Here is a 23,429-nt window from a genome sequence, read left to right as displayed (position 1 = left end):
CAGGAAAATTGATGAGTTCATCCCTACTGATGGCTGTATACTATTTCATTGTGTATATATACCATAGTTTCTTTAGCCATTCATCTGTTGAAGGGCATCTGGGTTGTTTCCAGTATTTAGCTATTATAAATCGTGCTGCAATGAATATAGGTGTGATGAAGGCATTTTTGTATTGCTTTTTTGTGTTCCCTATGTATATCCCTAGGAGTGATATAACTGGATTATATGGGAGCTCAATTTCCAGCTTTTTGAGAAATCACCATATTTTTTCCAGAAAGGTTGGACTAGACAGCATTCCCACCAACAGTGAATGAGAGTTCCTTTTTCTTTTCTTTTTTTTTTTTTTTTTTTTTCACTTTTTAATGCTTTATTCATTGATTAAAAGAATATACATTTAACATAAACCATACAACATCAGTCATTAGGTCAAACACATTCAGCTGGTTTCCTTCCAGTTTCTGTCAGGAGTTAATTTATCCGCTCACATTTATAAGATAAAATCTCACCACATCTGGCATTCACACACACTGTGCCAGTGAATTCACACTACTGATGTACATATAAAATCCGCATGGTATGTGCTCACTGGAGACAAAACAGTGCACACCTGTCAAAAGGTCATTTTAATATAAGATGGTAAAACCATTTGTAAAACACATATAAACTTTTTCCATAAATAGAATCATATCTGGACATCTGTTGCATAAATTGTGTTTCCAAAGCTTACAATGGAGCAGCCAGGTCTCAGCACTGCTGGGCACCCATGTTGGCTACTTACTTTATTATTGCAGACTGTCCTTTAACGTTAAATGCACAACATTCGTACCACTTAAAACTGGGGTCAGGTGGAAGTCTCACAGAGACCACGTCTGTACCGCGGTTGCCCTGAAACAATAATCGGCTTTTAAAGCCTCTCAGATATAACAAGGTTTTAAAACATACTTCATGGAATGTTCTTCATGTATCATAGCAGCTCATAACTGTGATAGAACAAGTTTTCTGTTTTTTTCTTTCTTTCCTTTACATTCACTATTCACAGTGAAACAGGTGCATGTTTTTTTTCTTTTTTTTCTTTTTTTTTTTTTTCAGAGTTCTGAGGTTGCTGACTGAGCCACAGCACAGCTGTGTACCACAGGTCGAAATTCGACCTTAAATATTACAATCCAGCAGTATCTGGCTGGCCAGAGCGAGCCGGCCCCTGCCAGCATGTGGGCACTTCTTCAATTAAGTCTATTCTTTGGCAGCTGACACGCGCGCTGACAGAGAAAAATCCAGTGACTTGTTGCTAGGGATTTCACGACTAATGTTTATAAGTATGTGTGTTTACAACTCTGTATTTTGATTCTCTTTAAGGAGGCATTACCCTGGAATATAGTTTCTAACTTCCTCCATATTTTAAATCTGGGCTAAAAAGCTAACTTGAATGTACAATATAATTGAATAAAATTATGTCAGACATAGTTAAAAAAACAACTTTAATATTCACGTTTATGTAAATGCATTTAAAATGGATTAAGCAATGTTCTAACCTAGTACTATACAAAATTCAGAATGGTAATTGGTCAACTAATATATGTGTAATGAAAGTTAAAAGTCTTGGCTTTTCTGTTAAAGATAACTTATATGGGATCATATTATTCTCCCTCATTTCACTTAAAAAAAAATAAAATGTTATCCGAATTCATGAATGCAGTGCATTGCATACAAATCTGCCAGGCTATGGTTATATATTTATATATGTATAAAAATATTTTGGCTCCTGAGCTTTGAACTCCTACATACAAGGAATAAAAACATAAAAAAGGCAGAGTAACTCAGTGAAAAATAAAGTTAGCCAGCAACCTCAGATATGTCCTTAAGGTTTGGTAACATGTTCGTTAACCATGAAAGCCCTATACAATGTCACTTTGAACTTCTAAACCAATACCCGACTATGTTCTTTGATCAAGAAGTAGAATATACACATATAATTCTATAAAACTAATACTGATTAAACACAGCACAAAGGGATTAATTCATACTACTGAAATAAAACATATAGGACCCTACTTGCATATGTAACCACAGGAATTGTACATTAAAAAAGAAAAAGCTAAATGTCTTCGCTGAAGCTTTGCATCTCTCTGTAAAAATGACGATTGGGTTCAGTGAAGACACTGAGTGATTCGATGTCCATGACTGCATGCCAAGGTTGACCCAGGCCCAGGGATACCTGCTCAATAAGGTTATGTACTGGATCCACATCCTGGTCGGCCAATTCACCTTGGTCAAAATCAATGCTTTCTTCAGTGACTTCAAGCACTTTTAAATCAGAGCCACGAAGACGAGCAATGGCAATGAGGTTGTGTGCCCACACTGTATAACCGTGAATTGCCAGAAGAGAGAGCTTTGTGCACCTCCATGCTAATAAGACCAATGGATCCTCATTTCTGTTATCACTGAGATCTGGGAAGCCAGACGTGTCAATTACATCATTCATTAATATAAAATGAGTGAGGAACTTGTCATACTGCCTGGATATAAGATCAACAATAGCCCCAGAAACACAAGTAATGTAGCTGTCAAAGTGAATCCGCTCTAATGGTATACTGGGTTTCAGAATCTTTAACATATCCTCACTCTTGATATCAAATGCCATGATATAAACCCGGAGGCTGGTACTCTTCCGTGACAAGGCTTTCCAATGCTCATCATTTGGCATGTTGTCCAGAGACTTGTGCATCACAGAAACATTGTGGACTAGAAGAGACAATCGCTGCAAAGGCACATGGTTGCTATCAGTTAAGACTCTTGCCATCTCAGCTGTAAAGTCACAGAAATCCAGGGCAAGTGAGCGCAGATTCACAAATCGCTCCAGTTCCACTGCGGTGATAAGGGTGCTGTTACCCGGAATATTGTTGTCCAGTAAACTTAGGTGCTCCATGGTGTTGGCAATCGAGTTTGAGAGAGATGACAGTGATGTTGGGGTTACTATTTCCAGCATAAACCCACAGGAAAGCCATTTTAGTTGCCTAATATTACTGAGTATTTCTTCAAAGAGCTGCTGAATTTGTTTAATTTTTTTACCATCAGGGTCCACCTTGCTGAGGTATGTATTTGACAAACTTCCTTGCTGTTGTAGAACACTTATGTCTCCAAAAAGGCTAAACTTCTGGAGGTTCCTGTTGTTGCGGATGCTGACGAGCACGCACAGCACCAGCTCCAAGTAGGTGCGCAGCACTTCCAGCCAGCGCGCGGAGAGCTGCAGGGCCTCCAGGTCGTCGCCGGGGCCGGGGCCGGGGCCGGGGTCGGCGTCGCCGGGGCCGCCGCCGAGGTAGTTCTCGGCGGCGAACTCGACGCGCAGCTCCCGCACGAACCAGCCGCACTTGCGCATGAGGAACTCGAGGCGCGGCTGCTCGAGGGGCGACACGCGGAGGCCGACGCGCAGCTGCGGCCACAGCGCCGGGTAGAAGAGGCAGTCGCGCCAGTGCGAGCAGGACGCCGACGCGCGCAGCCGGTCGCGCGCGGGCAGGAAGGAGAAGATGTGCACCACCAGCTCGCTCGGCAGCGACGCGGCGCCCGCCGCCGGCCCGCACAGCGCCATCGCGCCCCGCCGCCGCCCGGCGCCGCCGCCGCCCGGCCGGGCCCGCAGCGTCCGGAGCAGCCCCCGCAGCCGCAGGAGCCGCAGTAGCCGCCGCCGCCGCCGCCGCCGCCGCGCGGCCCCGGCCCGGCTCCCCGCTGCCCGCGCTCGGGGCTGCGGCTCCGGCGAGAACAACAACCGAGAGTTCCTTTTTCTTCACATCCCACCAGCACTGATTGTTCTTGTTCTTTATGATGTGCGCTGGTCTTTGTGGTGTGAGATGGTACCTAATCATTGTCTTGATTTGAATCTCCCTGATGATTAGTGATGTGGAGCATATTTTCATGTGCATTTTGGCCGTTTCTTTGAAAATGTATCTGTTCATTTCTTCTCCCCATTTATTGATGGGGCTAGATGTTTTTTATTGTTAAGATCTGTCAGTCACTTGTATATTTTTATATTAGCCCCTTATCTGATGGGTATTGGGTGAATTGTTTCTCCCAATCTGTGGGTGGCTTTTGTATCCTAGGCAATATTTCCTTTGAGGTGCACAAGATTCTCAGCTTAATATAGTCCCATCTTTTTATCTGTTTCCACTTGTATGGAGAGTGCTGTTTCTCCTTGAACATGCCTTTAGTCTCCAGGTCATGGAGTGTTTTGCCTACATGTTGTTCTATGTACCTAATGGTTTCGGTTCTTGTATCAAGGTCTTTAACCCATTTGGATTTGACCTTTGTGTATGGTGTTAGTTGGAGGTCTGAGTTTACTTTCTTTGCAAGTGGCTGACTAGTTTTGCCAACACCACTTGTTAAAGAGGCTTTCCTTGCTCCATTTAGGATTTCTTGCCCTTTTATCAGAGATTAGTTGATTGTATGTCTGGGGAACTTTCTCTAAATACTGAAGCCTGTTCCACTGATTTGAGGGTCTGTCTTTATTCCAATACCATGCTGTTTTAATGACATTTCTTAGGTTTAATTTAATAAAATGATTACCTCTAATGGTCTGAATCTTATGTACATACGACCTGAATTATGAAAAGGTATCATATACTTTGTACTTTATTTGTTAGCAAAATATATTATAAAATACAACTTAATTAAACATTTATTTTTATGATATAACTGTAATATAATATTTGAAACATGTTAAAACACGTTATAGTAAAAATTAATATCAATGTTTTAGAATTACATATATTTTTGTTTTTTGAGCCCCACTCGGTGGTGCTCAGGGGTTACTCCAGGCTCTGTGCTCAGAAATTGCTCCTGGCAGGCAGAGGGGACCTTATGGGGTGCCATGATTCAAGCCAATATCAGTCTTGGGTCGACTGCTTGTAAGTCAAATACACTATCGCCACGTTATCTCTCCTGCCTCTAAGATTATATATATATATATATATATATATATATAAGCATTTATGCACTAATTATGTATAAAAAAGAGAGAGAGAATACTGGGGATTTTATAAAGGGAATTCCCTTGGCCAAAGTAATTCAGGGTTTCACTATTCCTGAAGTACTGTCATGGTAACAATTACAGGCTCCTATATGCAGAAGACACGGCTCTCCTAGGGTTCACTACCACCTTGCTTTATACTCTAGATTTGAAAATCATACTTATACTAAAATGCTCTATTAACATCTATCCTTGAAAGACTCATTTAGCAGAGTTCACCCCTGCCATTGATGAAGTGCCTAGAAATTAGAAAACCTTCCAACTCCTAGGTGTCAACAAAATTTTTAACTTATTTTTCTCTTTATTTCCCCTCTCTTCTCATTTTTATGCCTCTCTTTCTTAACCTAGATTTTAGCTAAAAAAATTTTTTTTAATTTTGGGCCACACATGTTGATGCTCAGGGGTTACTTCTGGCTCTGGCTCAGAAATTGCTCCTGGCTCTGTGCTCAGAAATTGCTCCTGGCTTGGGGGATCATATGAGACACTGAGGATCAAAATCAGCTCTGTCCTACCACCAAACACCCTACCACTGTGCTATTGCTCCTGCCCCGATTTTAGCTATTTATATTTTCTTTTTTTTAAATATTTTTATTGTGATCAAAGTGAATTACAAGTCTTTCACAGTAATATTTAAGGTATGTAGTGACAATAAATTAGGACCATTCCCACCATCAGTGTTGCCCTCCGTCTACCCCTGTTTCTAGCATGCATCCCACACATCCCTCCTTTGCCCATGGACTGCTAGTGTAAGAGATCTGGAGACCTTTGTATATAGCTTGTTGGAGATTGGTATTTATTCTGGCATCATTGGCTTTGGGTTTGGTGCTTAAATCTGATCTTTTTTTTATTTCCACTCAATGTTTATATGACTGGTTGTTCCTACCACCATCGATTTTCCCCCTCAAGTTATGAGGGAGAACGAGATGATTCAAGTTCTGTGGTTCTGTTGGAAAAAGAAAAGAAAGAACAAAAAACATGGGAGGAATTAGTCTAGAAGCTATAAATATTAATTCAAAAGAAGAAAGAACAAAAACAAAAATCAAAAGAACAAAAAAAAGAGAAAAACAAGCAATGACAAATATTAAAAAAGAGGGAAAAGAGGGGGGAATGAAGGACTGGTGTGGCAAGGCTGTGTAGTCTTTGTTTTGCAAAGGCACAATAAGTATTGGGGAAGTTAGAAAGAGAATTCTCTTGGCCTAGGAGATACAGAGTTTCTCTATTCTTAAAGCATACTGTCATGGGAGCAACAGTGGGCTCCATACACACTCATTCTTAAACCTCAAGGTCTCTTTATGGTACCAGAAAAATTTCAGCTCAGTTGTGGATGACAGAAGGTGTCCTCTGTAGCTAAAGATCTTGATATTTCAATGGGTCATAGGACAAAGTCTAGGATAGAGTTTTTCGCTATGGTTCTAGAAGATCTGTTCCATCACATTTGTTGTAGTCAGTCTTCTGTAATTAGTGATCTTGGTTTTTGCATATATCCTAGATCAAAGCTTAGGATAGAGTTTTTCCTTATGGCTCCAGATATTTTGCTCAGTCACAGTAGTCCAAGTCAGAACTCTGGGATTTGAGATCTTGATTTTGAACAAAATCCTAGGCCAAAGCTTAGGCTAGGATTTTTCTTATTGATCCCAGGAAAAGTTCTGCCCAGTAATGGTCGTCAAAGTCCATCTTCTGTAATTAGTAATCTTGGTTTTTGCACAGATCAAAGGGTGGTGTGTCTTTTGATTTCATCTTACATGAGTGAAAAGAGCTTTTATTGGGATCACAAAAATAATTTTGTTAGACAACTTAGGATGGCCAGAGCCTGTATTTGGTTTTATGCCAGGATGCTTCAAGGATTGAGTCTCCCCCCTTTTAACCCAAAGATTTTTTTCTTTCTATTTTTCCCATTATTATTATTTTTTTTGTTTGTTTTTTGGGCCACACCCGGTGGTGCTCAGGGGTTACTCCTGGCTGTCTGCTCAGAAATAGTTCCTGGCAGGCATGGGGGACCATATGGGACACCGGGATTAGAACCAACCACCTTTGGTCCTGGATTGGCTGCTTGCAAGGCAGACACCGCTGTGCTATCTCTCCAGGCCCTATTTTCCCCCATTTTTTACTGTGCCAATGCACACACACGCACACACACAAACACACACACACACACACACACACACCAAAAAACCTGCCACACACACTCTCTTTTTTACTTTCACTTATTTATTATCTTTTAAATAGGGGCATTGGCCTCTTTCATAGAACCTTGGGACATGGATTACTTTGTTTACCACATATATCTGCATTTTTAAAGAATAAAATGAAGAAGAAAGGAATAAAGAAAGGCTAGGGACTGGGGGTCAAGTGGTCTCAGATGCACTGTTGGGGAAAATTAAGTACAGAAATAAATATCCAAGCCAAAGTCAATGACGATAGAATAAAGAGACCTAAAACTTAGCATTCTAAACTTAAAGAGCCCTGCTATACTGGCAGGTCATCAGGCAAATGGTGGTGGGTCCATTGGTGGAGGAGGTTGACTCTGGTTGTGGGAAGGGCCCTGACTCATTGTATGTCTAAAATTCAACTATGAAGGACTCTGTAGATTACAATTGTCTCAATAAAATAAAATTTAAAAATTATTAAAAAAATATACCCACTGGCTGGTCCGAGTGCACTGGTGTTTACAATTAATTGATCACAGCAAGTTACAGATTTCTTTGTTCCTTCTCCACTCCCACTGCTTCACTTGACTAGTTTTAAAAAAATATACCCACTAGGATATCAGTAATCTAAATGACAGGCAAAACCATGTGGGGGAAAATAAAACCATGGCTGTGATATTTATCTTCCACATTAGCTGACATAGGTTTGATCCTGGACCCATATGCTCCTTTCAGCCCACCAGAAGTGATCCTTGAGTGCAGAGTCAGAAATTAGCCCTATGAATCATTTGATGTGGCCCAACAACAAACCAAAGATCCCAAAGTACTAGGGTACAAAAATACTTATACGTTACTGGTAGGACTAGGGACAAATTTGGTGAAATTGCAAAAGCCAAACAGAGTTACCAAGTGATATAACAATTCTCTTATGTTCCAATGAATTGAAAACAGGTCCTCAAATATGCACATAAAACTGTTCAATAACTAGTATCCACAATAACCAAAATAGATAGCAATCCTAGTGTCCACTACCAGAGGAATAGACAATTGCTAAGTATAAAATTGAGATTGATAACAGAACTTTTCATAAGAAGTTATGGTACATACTCTAATACAAAAAGCTAAATATTTCATGATCCCTTTATGTGACATCTTCAGACTAAATGTATAGAAGTAAAATGAATACTAATAATTTTCTGGGACTGGTGTTTGTTTTGAGTGATGCCCACTTATCAACTTATATATGTAGTGATATTTTTGTATTGGTAGTAGATATAGTGGTGGTAAGGGACATTGTTAATATACTAAGTGACTTGGAATTATTAATTTAAAAATGTTTGATTTTATGATTTGAGTATTTCACATAGAGAAAAAGTTAAAAAACAATCCTATCTCATAATTTATATTTATAATCACATCTCTGGACTTTGATTCAAGTAATCACTTCATTTGTACTCATTTGTGAGAGCGATAAGGAAATGTATTTTAGTTTCTTATTTTGTTAGTTTTCCTATGGATTTAAAACGTTTTCATTTTAGTAGAATTTACTTAGTCATGCATTTCCCATTGTGAGTTGACAAATCTGAAGTGAAATAACTTGAGGTAAGGGCACCAAGTAGCTATTCCTGGATCTGTGACAAGGACCTCATCTCCTGCACTGTTCTCATATCAAAAATAATTTAAGGGCCCGGAGAGATAGCACAGGCGTTTGCCTTGCAAGCAGCCGATCCAGGACCAAAGGTGGTTGGTTCGAATCCCGGTGTCCCATATGGTCCCCCGTGCCTGCCAGGAGCTATTTCTGAGCAAACAGCCAGGAGTAGCCCCTGAGCACTGCCGGGTGTGACCCAAAAACCAAAAAAAAAAAAAAAAAATTAAAAATTAATCAGAGCTTGTGCTAATCTGCTTAAAAATACAGTGTTTGATTTTTTGTGTGTGTCCCAGCAGAGGAGCCAGAGCAGTAGTATGGCAGTCATGGTGCTTGCCTTGTATGAAGCTGATCCAAGTTTGATCCCCAGCACTTCACATGGTCCCCTTAGCTCACCCAGGCGTTATCCCTGAATTGAGAGCCAGGAGTAAGCCCTAAACTCCAACCAAAAACAAAGATCGATCAAGAAAAAAAAAAAAAAAAAATCCCATTAAAAAAACTTTAAGTATTGTCCACCAGAGGGCTCTCGTTTTTTCTTTTCTTTTTTTCTTTTTATTTTTTATTTTGCCTGGTTCACACTTTTTAAACACCAAACCCAAAGTCAACGACAACAATATCGATACCCAATCTTCAACAAGGTATACACCGAGGAGACCAATTATACTAGAGTCCAGGGGGGCAGAAGAGGGGGATGCCAGGAACATCGTTGGATGGAGGACAACATTGGTGGTGGGAATACCTCTGATTCAATGTCACTATGTACCTTCAATATCACTGTGAAAGACTTGTAATTTATGTTGGTCACAATAAAAATTATTTTTAAAAAATGCAGTTGATGGTGCTGGAACAATAGCATAGTGGTAGGGCATTTGCCTGGCACATGGCCAATTCAGGGCAGACCTGATTTGATCCGCGGCTTCCATATGGTTTCCCTAGCCAGGAACGATCTCTGAGCACATAGCAAGGAGTAACCCCTGAGCATCACAAATGTGGCCCCAAAACCATCATCATCATCATCATCATCATAATAATAATAATAATGATAATGCAGTTGACCTTTTAACAGATTATAGCTTGTACACAAAATATCAATTATATTTTCTGAGCATACATATTTCTCTTTAAAACCTTTATAAAAAGGGTTTTTCAGAATAAAGCATTGTGACTTGAAAAAATTAATAAGTGCTATCCTTGGGCTTTGTGGACAAGTAAAAAACCTTCCTCATCTTGAATAGCTGATTGTCCAAGGAACAGGTCAGTAGATTCTTAAAACTGACTATAGAAAGTATGTTGATAAAATGATGTTAGCAATAGTTCTCAGGTAGAAGAAAGGGCAAGAACACAGTAGTATTTTGAAGAAATAATCTCCCCTTATATACCACTAATGAGTACTAATAAGCTATGTGAAAAAATGAAAAGTAATAAACCATGTAGGCTAGTAAAAACTGTTTTCTAAACCATAAATTCACATTTGGAAATTAAATAACTTGCTATTAAACAATCACTGTGTTAAACAGGATATCAAAGAAGTGAAAGATTCTGGCAACAAAAATGAAGATACAAGAGAGGTGACTCCTTTGTCTGTGAAGGCAGGCAGAAGGGCTCTGGCCCTGCTGTGAGATTGACTACTGAGAGAGGCTGAGGGGACATGTCAGCTTTGCATGTTTCTCTTCTCATCTCTCTCCTGAAGCTGTCCACTTTGTTTCACGCTCATGCACTCTTGCTGCATAACATACAGAAAAAAAAATCACACTACAAGAGTGATAATGGGAAAACCTCTCAGGAAAACACCATGCACAGAGAATGAAGATGATAGTTCTGATGGCCCAAAAAATACCAAACATCTCATGAATCTCTCAGATAAGGAGTTTAGAATATAAATATGGAGGATTCTCATGGAAATAAAAAAAACATACTTCTAGCTGAACAGAACACAGAGGCAGAAATCAGAAAACTCCAAACTGAAATAACAGACCTGAAAAACATGGTAGCTCAACTGAAAACCTCAATGAAAAGCCTCTCTAAAAGGGTAACAGCAGTGGACGACAGAATCGGTGAACTGGAAGATGAAATGCAGAACAACTCCATACAGGAGAAGAGATTAGAAAAGAACATTAAGGCAAACAATCAGACAATGGAAAAAGTATTCAAGGAGTGTGAACAGAGAAAAATAGAAATCTTTGATAAAATCAACAGAAACAACATAAGAATTATTGGAGTCCCAGAGGCCCAGGAAGGAAATTCCCAGGAAGAATCAACAAAGACATCATCACAGAGAAACTCCCAGAGCTAAAGACTGCATGCAATCAAGTCTTGCATGCCAAAAGAGTACCAGCTAAAAGAGACCTGAAGAAAAATACCTCAAGGCACATCCTAGTCACAATGATGAATACCACAGATACAGATAGAATGCTGAAAGCAGCAAGATAAAAAAATGGAAATTACATTAAAAGGAACATCCATAAGATTTACAGCAGATGTGTCACAAGAAATTCAAGGCCAGAAGACAGTGGTGGGAGATTGTGGCAAGACTGAATGAAATGGATGTTTCACCTAGAATACTGCACCCAGCTCAACTCACATACAGTTTGAAGAAAGAATACATACTTTCACAGAGAAGCAACAGCTGAGAAAATTTACAGATGCAAAACCAGCCTTAAAGGAAAAGCTGAAAGGTCTACTTTAATACAAGACAGACCAACAGACACACCAAACTTATACACAGAGAGGACATTAAATCCCATGACAATCATTTTCCTCAATGTCAGTGGACTAAATTGACCAATTAAGAGGCACAGAGTGGCAAAATGGATCAAAAAGATGAATCCAATCTTCTGCTGCCTACAAAAAACAAACCTGAATAGTCAGAACAAACATAGACTCAAATTCAAAGGCTAGCAGAAAATCAACCAAGCAATCAACACCTTTTAAAATGCTGGTGTGGCTATATTATTATCAGACAATACAAAATTTAGACTCAGAAAAGTTGTAAGGGACAAAGATAGACACTTCGTACTAATCAAGGGATATGTGCAAGAGGAAGAATTCGCACTAATAAACATATACGCACCCATTGAGACCAGAAAAATATCTAATACAATTATTGACAAATTTGAAAAAGGACATCAATAATAACACAATAATTGTGGAAGACAACAACATGGCCCTGTCAACACTTGATCAATCAACCCAACAAAAATATACTAGTCCTAAAAAGAGAAATGGAAGAAAGAGGCCTAATAGATAGATGATAGATAGATAGATAGATGATAGATAGATATAGATATAGATAGATATAGATATAGATATAGATATAGATATAGGGCACTTTATCCCCAGAAACCTAGATATACATTTTTCTCCAATGTACATAGGTCATTCTTCAGGATAGAACACATGCTGGCAAATAAAACATAGCTCCATAAAATCAAGAGAATAGAAATTTTGCAGGCTATTTTCGCTGACCACAAGGCTCTGAAATTATCTATGAACTACAAAGAGACACAGATGAAAAACTCTAACAACTGGAAATTAAACAGCCTACTACTGAATAACCAGTGGGTACGAGATAAAATCAAAGAGGAAATCAAAACTATCCTGGAATAAAATGACAATATGGACACAAACTATCAGAATCTATGGGACACAACAAAAGCAGTACTGAGAGAAAAATTTATATCTTTGCAAGCATCAGGAAGGAAGAAAGGGCATACCTGAACAGCTTAATGATGCAGCTTATAAAATTAGAAATGATCAACAAAAGGAACCAAAAATAGGGAGACAAAAGGAAATAACAAAGCTTAGAGCAAAAATCAATGAAGTGGAAATCCAAAAAACAATCCAAAAGATGAACAAAAATAGAAGTTGATTCTTTGAAAAAAATAAACAAGACTGATAGACCATTGGCAAAACTCTGAAGGAAAGAAAGATAAACTTGATAGACCGGATTAGAAATGAAAAGGGGAGATCACTACAGATATTGCAGAAGTTCAAAGGATAAACAGAGACTACTTTGAGAAACTATGCCACTAAACAAAGAAAGCTATAAAATCCTGCTCAAAGAAATAAGAAAGGATACATGGAAATGGAAAAATATACATTGTCATTGATTGGCAGAATTAATATTATTAAAATGGCAATACTCCCCAAATTATTGTACAAATTTAAAGTGATTCCTCTAAAGATACCCATGACATTCTTCAAAGAATTCTTCAAAGATTCAAATGAATCAAACACTTCTGAAATTAATATGGAACAATAAACACCCTCAAATAGCTAAAGCAATCCTTGGGAAAAGGAATATCAGAGACATTACTTTCCCCAATTTTAAACTGTATTACAAAGCCATAGTTATCAAAACAGCATGATATTGGAATAAAGACAGAACCTCAGATCAGTAGAATAGACTTGAGTAGTCACAGAATGTTCCCCAGACATACAGTCACCTAATTTTTGATAAAGGAGCAAGAAATCCTAAATAAAGCAAGGAAAGCCTCTTCAACAAGTGGTCTTGGCATAACTGGCTAGCCACTTGCAAAATTGTGAACTGAGACCCCCAGCTAACACCAGGTAAGAAGGTATAATCCAAATGGATTAAATATCTTGATATCAGATCTGAAACCATAAGGAATATAGAACAACACATAGGTAAAACACTCCATGACATTAATAGTAAAGGCATTTTCTAAGAGGAAAAGCACTCTCCAAACAAGTGGAATCAGAGATAAACAGATATTAAGCTGAGAAGCTTCTGCACCTCAGAGGAAATAGTGCCCAGGATATAAGAGCTACCCACTGAGTGGGAGAAACTATTCACCCAATACCCATCAGATAAGGGGCTAATATTTAAATATACAAGGCACTGACAGAAATTTACAAGAATAAAACATCTAATCCCGTCAAAAAATGGGGAGAAGAAGGCCGGTGAGATAGCATGAGGTAAGGCGTTTGCCTTTCATGCAGAAGGGCTATGGTTTGAATCCTGGCATCCCATATGGTCCCCCGTACCTGCCAGAGGCGATTTCTGAGCATAGAGCCAGTAGTAACCCCTGAACACTGCCAGGTGTGACCCAAAAACCAAAAAATAAAATTGGGGAGAAGAAATGAACAGACACTTTGTCAAAGAAGAAATATAAATGGCTAGAAGGCACATAAAATGCTCCACATTACTAATCATCAGAGTTCCAAATCAAAACAACTATGAGATACCATCCCATGCCACAGAGATTGGCATGAAATTGGCACATCACAAAGAACAAGAACAATTAGTGCTGGCAGTCATGTGGAGAGAAATGTGCTCTTATTCACTTCTGATGGGAATGCCATCTAGTTCAACCATTATCGACAGCAATATGGATATCACCCCAAAAGCTGGAAATTGAGCTCCCATATGATCCAGCTATACCACTCCTAAGGATGTACCCTAGGAACACAAAAATACAATACAAAAATCTCTTCCTCACACCTATATTTACAGCAGTGCTATTTACAATAACCAGACCTGGAAACAACTAAAATGGATGTACCTGGAATCTATTATGCTAAAATAAATATGTCAGAGGGACAGAGATAGAAGCAGAATAGTCTCACTCATCTATGGGTTTTAAGAAAAATAAAAGATTTTTTGCAATAATTCTCAGAGATAAAAGAGAGGAGGGCTGGAAGGTCTGGCTCATGACATGAAGCTTACCACAGAGTGATGATTGCAGTTAGAGAAATAACTACATTGCAGAACTATCAATACAAAGTGAATGAATGAGGGAAATAGAAAGCCTGCCTAGAGTTCAGGCAGGCGTGGGGTGGGGAGGAGGGAGATTCGGTACATTGGTGTTGGAATGTTGCACTGGTCAAGGGGCATATTTTTTACATGATGGAAACCCAAGTGCAATTGTATTTGTCATCAAGGTGTTTAAATAAAGATTTTAATTAAAAGTGTAGATATGACTTACGAAAACATACAGGTTACAGTAAAAGTGATGTTAAATAGGAAATGCATATAATGCAAGCATTAACTAGGATAAAAGAAGATCCCAAATAACCTATTTTTAATATATAAAATCTCTATTTAAGTACCATGATTACAAGCATGATTGTAGTTGGGTTTCAGTCATAAACAGAATACCTCCCCTTCATCAGTTCAACATTCGCACCACCAATGCCCCCCTACTCCCCAACCCCTGCCTGTATTCAAGAAAGGCATTCTACTTCTCTCATTCTTAAACATTTTCATGCTAGCTGTTAGTGTAGTTAACCTAACAGCACACTTTAAGCTACGAAAAAAAGACCAAGAAAGGGAACTTAAAGTAAAATGAAGGAAACAATAAAACTTCTGCATGCAAACCAGTGAAATGAAAACTAAAAAAAATTCAAAAGACTAAGAGCTTTTACTTAAAGAATAAACAAGACTGAGAAAACTTTTAGTTGGACTCTAGAGAAAGAAAACTCTGTAAAAATACCATATAAATTGAAAGAATCATCAGTGATTATTATGAAAATCTTTATGTATTGAAATAGGAGAAAATAGAAGAATATTTTTACTAGTATTATCTCCAAGTGTGAATCAAGTGATAAAAGAGAACCTACACAGAATTACTGCTAGCAGGGAAATTAAAAAGGTCATCCAAATCTGCCCCCAAACAAAATTCCAGACAAATGAATTTTCCAAGTCATTAAAAAACATCTACCTGTAATATTTTTCAGGCTCTTGCAAAAAAAAAATGATAACAAGAATCACTTGGTTTCTACGAGGTGACTGTTACCCAGATAACAAAAACATAAATATGACTATATAAAAATTATAGATCTGTATTACTGATAGAACATAGACAAATATCAACAACAAAATAATAGCAAACCAAGTGTAACAATGCATTAAACAATACACTACTGTATGTAGGATTTAGCAAAGACATATAAAAATAATTTCATGTACACACAACCTAAACACTATGAGTCATATAAATTCAAGAAAAGGTAAAGGTCATATTTATCACATCACAGGTGCAGAGAAAGCATTTGAGAAGATCCAAAACCCCCTTTAAGGATAAACACTCATGATAAAATGGGAATAGAAAGAACTTTTCTGAAAACAATTAAAGTCACATATCACAAATCCAGGAAACAGCCTACTCTATAGTGAAAAGGCAAAAGCCATTCTTCTACAACCAAGCACAAGTAAAGGTTGACAACTCTTACCAGTATTAGTGGTATTAGTATATTACCAGTATTATTCAGAATAATATTGAAGTCTTTGCCATAGCAATTAGATAAAATAAAAATAAGATTAACTTTGAAAAATAAGATGTCAAATGATACTATATTTCAAAATCCTGAAGTACTCAAGCCAGAGGTATAGGACAGCAGGCATGACACTTGCCTTACATGTGATTGAACTGGAATCTATCCCAGAAAATCTATATAATTCCCAATCCTGCCAGGAGCATCTCTGAGCATAGAGCCAAGAGTAAGTTCTGAGCATGTTTGGGTGTGGTTACACATCTCCCCCAAAAGAAAAATAAAACAAGAAATCCCTAAAAACTTTAGCAAAAGAAATCCTGGCAAAAAATGAATTTGTAAAATGGCAGGCTACAAAATCAACATGCAAAAATATATGACATTTCTATATTCAAAAATCAAAGTAGAAAAAATTTAATTGCATTCACATTACACCTCAAATCTAAGCTTCTGGAAATAAGTGTATGAAAGAGGTAAAGAATTTATAAAAAGAAAATTATAGTAAAACTGAAAAATAGTACAGGAGACACAGTGCTTGCTTTGTATATAAATGATACCTTATTCGGTCCCCAGCACTGTATATGATGTCCTGAAGACTACCAGGAGTGATCCCTGAGACTCAGGAGTAAGTGTTTAGCACTCTTTTTAGTTTGTTTGTTCGTTTTTGTTTTTTTGGGTCACACCTGGCAGCGCTCAGGGATTACTTCTGGCTCTATGCTCAAAAATCGCTTTCGGGAGACCATATGGGATGCCAGGATTCGATCCACCGTCCTTCTGCATGCAAGGCAAACACCTTACCTCCATGTTATCACTCTGGCCCATGTTTAGCACTCTTAAATCAAAAATGTAAAAAACTCTAAGTCAATATTGGAAAAATAAAAGAAGATACAATGAAATTAAAATTTCTGTCTTTCCCGTAGATTGGAAGAATTAATATTGAGAGAACACTAATCCTACCCAAAGCACTCTACAGATTCAACATAGTGTTCTGTGTGTTTCTAGTTAAAAATATTCATGATAGAGACATGGACAAAAAGCTGCTGAAATTCAAATGGAATAATAATAGCTCCTCAAATAGCCAAAGTAATACTATAATAAAAGAGCATTGAAGACTTCTCTTTCCCTAACTTGGAATTTTACTATACGGCTGCAGTGATCAAGACAGTGACAGCACTGGACTCTCAGACCAATGGGATAGAGCTGAGAATGTATACTTGAGGAATAGATTCTCACATTTAACTAATCTTTGCCAAAGGAGCAAATGAAAAAGGAGCACAGAATATGAAGTGGAGCAGGAAAAGTTTTTTCATGAGTCACATGTAAAAAAATTAACTCAGTATTCTCACACTATGCACAGACAGCAATTCAAAAATAGATTAAATATATCAATTTTAGATCTGAATCCATAAATTACATTGAGGAAAACATAGACATTAGATCTAGAGGCATCTTCAATATCTCAATGTCACTGGCTAAGCAAACAGAAACTTATATAAGCAAATGGGCTTATATAAAATCATGAAGCATCTGGACAAGAAAAAAAATGGACTGAAATGACATCCCACAGACTTGGATGTCACAGACTTGCTCACTACTCACCTGGCAAAAAGTGTTTCAAGATGTATAAAGCATTTGTAAAAGCTAACAAAAAAAAAATAACCAACCCAATCAAAGATACTTCTTTTTTTTAAGAAGACTAACAGATGGCCAGTAGGGTATATGAAAAAATTCACTCCATGGACTCATTAGGCAAATGTAAATCAAAACAGCAATGAGATATCATCTCATATCAGTGAGACTGACACACAAAAGAATAAAACAGCCAGTGCTGGCGTAGATTTTGGGGCAAACGACTCCTTGTTTACTTCTGGTTGAAATGTTGACTTAAACTCTTGGGAAAACCATATGGACATTTCTTTAAAAACTAAATAAATGTTGGGGCCGGAGTAGTGGAGCAAGTGGTAAGGCATCTGCCTTGCAAGCACTAGCCTAGGACAGACTGCAATTCGATCCCCCGTGTCCCATATGGTTCCCAAGCCAGAAGCGATTTCTGAGCGCATAGCCAGGATCAACCCCTAAGTATCACCGGGTGTTGCCAAAAAAATTCCTAAATAGGGGCTGGAGAGACATAGCATGGAGGTAAGGCGTTTGCCTTTCATGCAGGAGGTCATCGGTTCGAATCCTGGTGTCCCATATGGTCCCTTGTGCCTGCCAGGAGCAATTTCTGAGCCTGGAGCCAGGAATAACCCCTGAGCACTGCCAGGTGTGACCCAAAAACCACAAAAAAAATTCCTAAATAAATATAGATATCCCTAACAAACCAAAAATCCCACATCTCACCATTTGCACTATGGCAACAAAAACAATATTTCAAAAGAAGTTTATGTTCCTATATTCATTGTAGACTACTCACAATTATGAAAAAATATACAAGAACAAATTTCTGGATAAAATTTGTGGCATATATACACAACGGAATACTACACAGATATAAGAAAACTTAAAATTATGAAATTTTCATGTGGATGGAACTAGAGAGCATTATGCTAAGCAAATAGTCAGAGGAAACAATTTCTCTCATATATGAGATATAAAGAAACCTAGTAAATGAATAAAATTAGCCAAAAGCAACAAAACCTGAGAATTAACCCTTAGAACTGAGTTTACAAAGAATGGAGAGGTGCTTATGGGAGGGAACCCTGAGACAACAGTGGAGGAAAACAGACACTCTTGGAGGGTGTGGGGTTGGCAAATTATATGCATGAAACTGTCTCATTAGTAGTATTGTAAAACACTGTACCTCAACAAAGGATTCAGCATAAATTAAAATAGCATAACTACATGTTATTTACATTCAATATATGGTAAAAAAAATATAAGCAATCAGTAATATCAATACCTAATGCAAGAACCAAATAAAGCATTGTATAAACCATGTGCTTATTTTACACAACATTCTACTAGACAATAATAGTGACAACTTGTTTCCAAATAAATAGGTACACAATCGAAATTTAAGTCTATTCATTAAAGTTGGTGTGGTAACATTTGGGGTATTTATTTTACAAGAACAAACAATAGAGTCCTTTTGTTTTACTCTTTAGCGGAGGTTCCTCTCAAATTTGTCTAAAACACAGGAGTCTTTGGCTAACACAAACTTAATAAGTTCCAGGTGTGTTAGTTAGATTATCTAGCACATGTTCAGGTTCATGATGATTGCAAATTAAGTAGTTAAATGATTTGTGGTAAAGAGTTTCCCTTCTTTCCCAAATGAATTATAATTCTATTCTTCAATACACTCTTCCAACATTTCCCTCACTTAGCATTCTCCCATTGAATTCATCATATTCATTATTATAATCACAAGAGACTCTACCTATCCCAACACCTGTTATTATTTACTTGGCTTTTTTGTTTTCAAGGATAAAATGTCTTATGTTAATTTCTTATGTTAACTAATGTAATATAATATAACAGGAGAAAACTGTTAGGGTTTTGTTCCTTAGAAGTATTGATTACATCAGCATTTAACACTATAATAAAGAAGTTCATTTAAGCTGTTTAAGCTATAATGAAGTTTGGATTTAAGTTCTAAAAATGCAATTTAATAAAACTTACATTTTTAATTTTAAGGAAAATACATATAGATCATTTAGTTCTAATGGTTAATAAATCCAATTACATAGACTCCAACTGAATTTTCATCATTAAGATGAACTGAAACACAAACCTACATGAAAGTTCAAAAACAATTCATGGCTAACTTTTTATTCATTCTATTCTTTATGCAGTTCTTGATTAGTCTAATCCTAGAGTCACTATTTCCATAATTGTGTAAGACAAATTTTTGAATTGACTAAAATTAGGAAGCAGAGAAAAGTTTCCGGCCAAGGGCTGTTTTCCACTAACTTTGTTTTATTAGTTTTATGTATTTGAAAAACAACAACAACAAACAAAAAGAAAAATCTTCTTTCATGAAATTTCCTGAATTTTAATAGATAAAAAGTTTGGTAAAATATGTAAACAAAGGCATTGCTCAAAACTCTGATTTTTAAATATATTAACTCATTATGTATGAACATCAATTTCAGATAAAGTGTCAGTCAGCAGACTGAGTTGCTCCAATGTAGTGGAGAAAGTGGGTTTGGTTAGAACATTTGCCAGTATGCTCTATTCTTGAGATATCTGTGTCCATTCTGAAAAACTGAGCTTTTTCTGTTAATTGGGGGAACAGCCAAAGACCTTGGAAGAAGACTTGGAAGGCCTTTAAGTGCATCTGGATTTGTCACTAGTACTTTTAGCTGTGGCATTGTTAAAAGTGATGGGATTTTGGACTAAATGGTACTTTTTACAAACTAATGTGTAATTTGAGTTTATACACCAATAGCTGAGAATCTTGTAGTCAAGTCAGAATAATTTCCTAGTTTAGAATTTTTAAACTTTGAAAATGTAGCAAAAACAATTCAATTCCATCCCTCATCCCAAAAGGACTGACCCTCAAGCCTTAAGGTGGACAAGTAACACATAACCACAGAACTTCATTCTTATGCATTAACTATGTTCAGGTCTTAAGGGTCATTATGGTGCTCTTCCAAGGTTCAATCTTCACAAAGAAAGCAAAAAAAGGATCAAGTCACACACCAGCTTATACATATACTATCAACAATTCCTCCATTTAGGTGGTCTTCATGCAGGGAAATTAATAGTGTAGAACAAAAGAGGAATCCTAATGGTTGAGTCAGAAAGCTAACACTGATACCCTCTCCAGCAAGAGCAATAGAGAAACCATGGGCTGACAGAACCTGTTGTGTATATTCTCTTAAGTAAACTAAAATTAGTTTATTTAACTCTCTGCAAAAAAATCTCTCCTTCACTGTTTCACATATCTCACCTACAGATGAACTAAAATCCACTGGTCTATGGTTTATGATGACTTCACTTAATTTTATTTTATTTTATTTTGGGGTGGCACACCCTGGCTCTACAGTAAGTGATTACTGCTGGAAAGCTAGGGAGATCTTAGTTAGATCAGTTGGCCAGATGCAAGGTAAATGTCCTAGCTATTGTACTATTATTCCAGTCATAACTTTTATTTTAATATTGTGAAGAATTATTGATGCCAAGTTCCAATGGACAAAACTGATTTTGAATAAGTTGAAGGCACAATTTACAGAACTCTTGCTTCTGCGTTCAAAGTTCTAAAACCTGGACCAAATTAAAGGGTAATATATGAGCTTGCCTTGCAAGCACAGAACCCCAATTTGACTCCTAGTATGGCATAAGATCCCCAAACACCACAGGAGCAGTCACTGAACAGAGTAAGGAGTAAGCATTGAACATCACCATGAGTGATCCATCCTCCAAAAAAAGTCCTAACACCTTTACATATTGCTATTATTGAAGTAAATTTATTTATAATAGTGTTAATATTTAAGCTTTAGAATGTTGGGGCCGGAGAGGTGACGCTAGAGGTAAGGCATCTGCATTGCAAGCTGTAGCCTAGGACAGACCATGGTTTGATCCCCTAGCCAGGGGCGATTTCTGAGAGCATAGCCAGGAGTAGCCCCTGAGCGTCAAACGGGTGTGGTCCAAAAAACGTTATTGTACCACACTCACAACCAAGGTTGTCAGTATACCTCCACCAGATCCCTTCTAATTCGTTTTCATCCTCCCATTCTGCCACTTCCACTTTTGTAAACTCATTTGTTATCAGTCTAAGGGGAAGTTTTCATTGATCAGTTTCTGTTCCCTTACTTTGTATCTTTATATAGCACATGAGTGAGAACATCCATTGTGAAATCTCCTTTTTTTTAAAAATAATTTCTTCTTTAAGCGCTGTGATTACAGAAATGTTTTTACTACAGTTTCAGTTGTTGAAAGTACACCACCCTTCACCAAGTGTAACTTTCCTGTCACCAATGTTCACCATTTTCCTCCTTGCCCACCACCTACCTGTCTCTGACAAGCTCTGCTTCTCACTCACTCACTATCATTGACCTGATAGGTGTTAGTGTAGATATTTCTCTAACTGTGGTAATCATTCTTTGTGGTAAGCTTCAAGTTATGGGCTGCTCCTTCTGACCCTCATTTCTATTGTATCTGGATAGTATTACAATACAGTCTTTTATTTCTCTTATATCCCACAGATGAGTGAAACTATTCTGTCTATCCCTCTCCCTCTAACTCATTTCACTCAGCATAATAGTCTCCATGTATAGGCAAATTTCATGACTTCATTTTTTCTAACAGCTGCATAGTATTCCATTGTTTTTACCTCTATTTTTAGTCACTTATCTATTGTCAGGCACTTGGGTTGTTTCCAGATTCTGGCTATTGTAAACAGTGCTCAATGAACATAGGAATGCAGAGAGCATTATACTTTTGTGTTCCTAGGAGTGGTACTGTTGGATCTTATGGGAGCTCAATTTTCAGGTTTTTTGAGGAATATACATACTGTTTTCCAGAATGGCTAAATTAGACATCATTTCCACCAGTAGGGAATAAGAGTTGCTTACTCCCCTCATTCACGCAGGCACCGGTTTATTTTCATTCTTAATGATGTGTGCCAGCCAGTCTCTGTGGCATGAGATAATACCTCATTGTTCTTTTGATTTGCATCTCCCTGATGTTTAATAATGTGGAACATTATGTCATGTGCATTTTAGCCATTTGTATTTCTTCTTTGAGGAAATGTTTGTTCATTTCCTCTTCCCATTTTTGATGGAATTAGATGTTTTTTCCTTGTTAAATTATTTTGACACCTTTTAATCTTAGATATTAGGCCCTTTTCAGATGAATATTGGGTGAATAGATTCCCATTCTGTGAGTGGCCTTTCTATCTTAGTCACTGTTTCCTTTGAGATGCAGAAGATTTTCTCCTTACTTTAGTTCCATTAGTTTATCTCTGCTTCCACTTGCTTGGACAGTGATAATTATAATTTTTTGTCTTCTATGAAGGTCTTTCATCTATTTTGATTTGACGTTTGTGCATGAGTTAGAGGTCTGAGTTTGCTTTTTTATCATGTAGCTGACCAGTTGTTACAACGGTACTTGTTGACAAGGCCTTCCCTGCTTTATTTTGCATTTCTTGCCTCTTTATCAAAGATTAATATCCTGATTACTTATCTCCTCTAATATAAAACCTAATTCTATTCATATTGTAGCACTATGCTAAAAAGTCACCTTGTTGTATAGTTATACTCAGGACTGACTGTTGGCATTGTGCTTGGGGATCTCTCTCTGTAAATTGTGGGGGAATTATACATGGTGTTGGGATTGAACCTGCTGACTATCTGCAAGGTAAATCTTGCAAATATGTACAACTTCTCTGCATGCTAGCAGGTATTTTTAATGATTTTTATATCATTTTACTATCCCCAGTTATTTACAG

At 37.5% G+C, this 23,429-nt stretch overlaps 1 protein-coding gene across 1 annotated transcript; it reads right to left on the bottom strand.

Moving 5' to 3' along the window:
• Positions 1 to 367: 367 nt before the first annotated feature.
• LOC126027561 (F-box only protein 33) lies at positions 368 to 9,510 on the bottom strand. Its single transcript, XM_049786545.1, has 2 exons — positions 9,430 to 9,510; positions 368 to 3,739 (listed from the first exon to the last, which is right to left on the bottom strand). Exons 1-2 carry the CDS (start codon positions 9,508 to 9,510, stop codon positions 2,093 to 2,095), a joined length of 1,728 nt encoding a protein of 575 aa, XP_049642502.1. The 3' UTR covers positions 368 to 2,092.
• Between the last annotated feature and the right edge of the window lie 13,919 nt (positions 9,511 to 23,429).

The sequence above is a fragment of the Suncus etruscus genome, chromosome 14 (assembly GCF_024139225.1).
Source record: "Suncus etruscus isolate mSunEtr1 chromosome 14, mSunEtr1.pri.cur, whole genome shotgun sequence".
In the NCBI taxonomy this organism is placed as follows: Eukaryota; Metazoa; Chordata; class Mammalia; order Eulipotyphla; family Soricidae; genus Suncus; species Suncus etruscus.
Note: the sequence above shows the minus strand (reverse complement) of the source record. Positions and strands in the feature narration are given on the sequence as shown.

Coding starts and splice junctions, on each gene's coding strand:
- LOC126027561 (XM_049786545.1), bottom strand. CDS start 9,510: ATGTTCCTGGCATCCCCCTCTTCTGCCCCCCTGGACTCTAGTATAATT. Junction 3,740..9,429: donor TATACCTTGTTGAAGATTGG/GTATCGATATTG, acceptor TTCTCGCCGGAG/CCGCAGCCCCGAGCGCGGGC.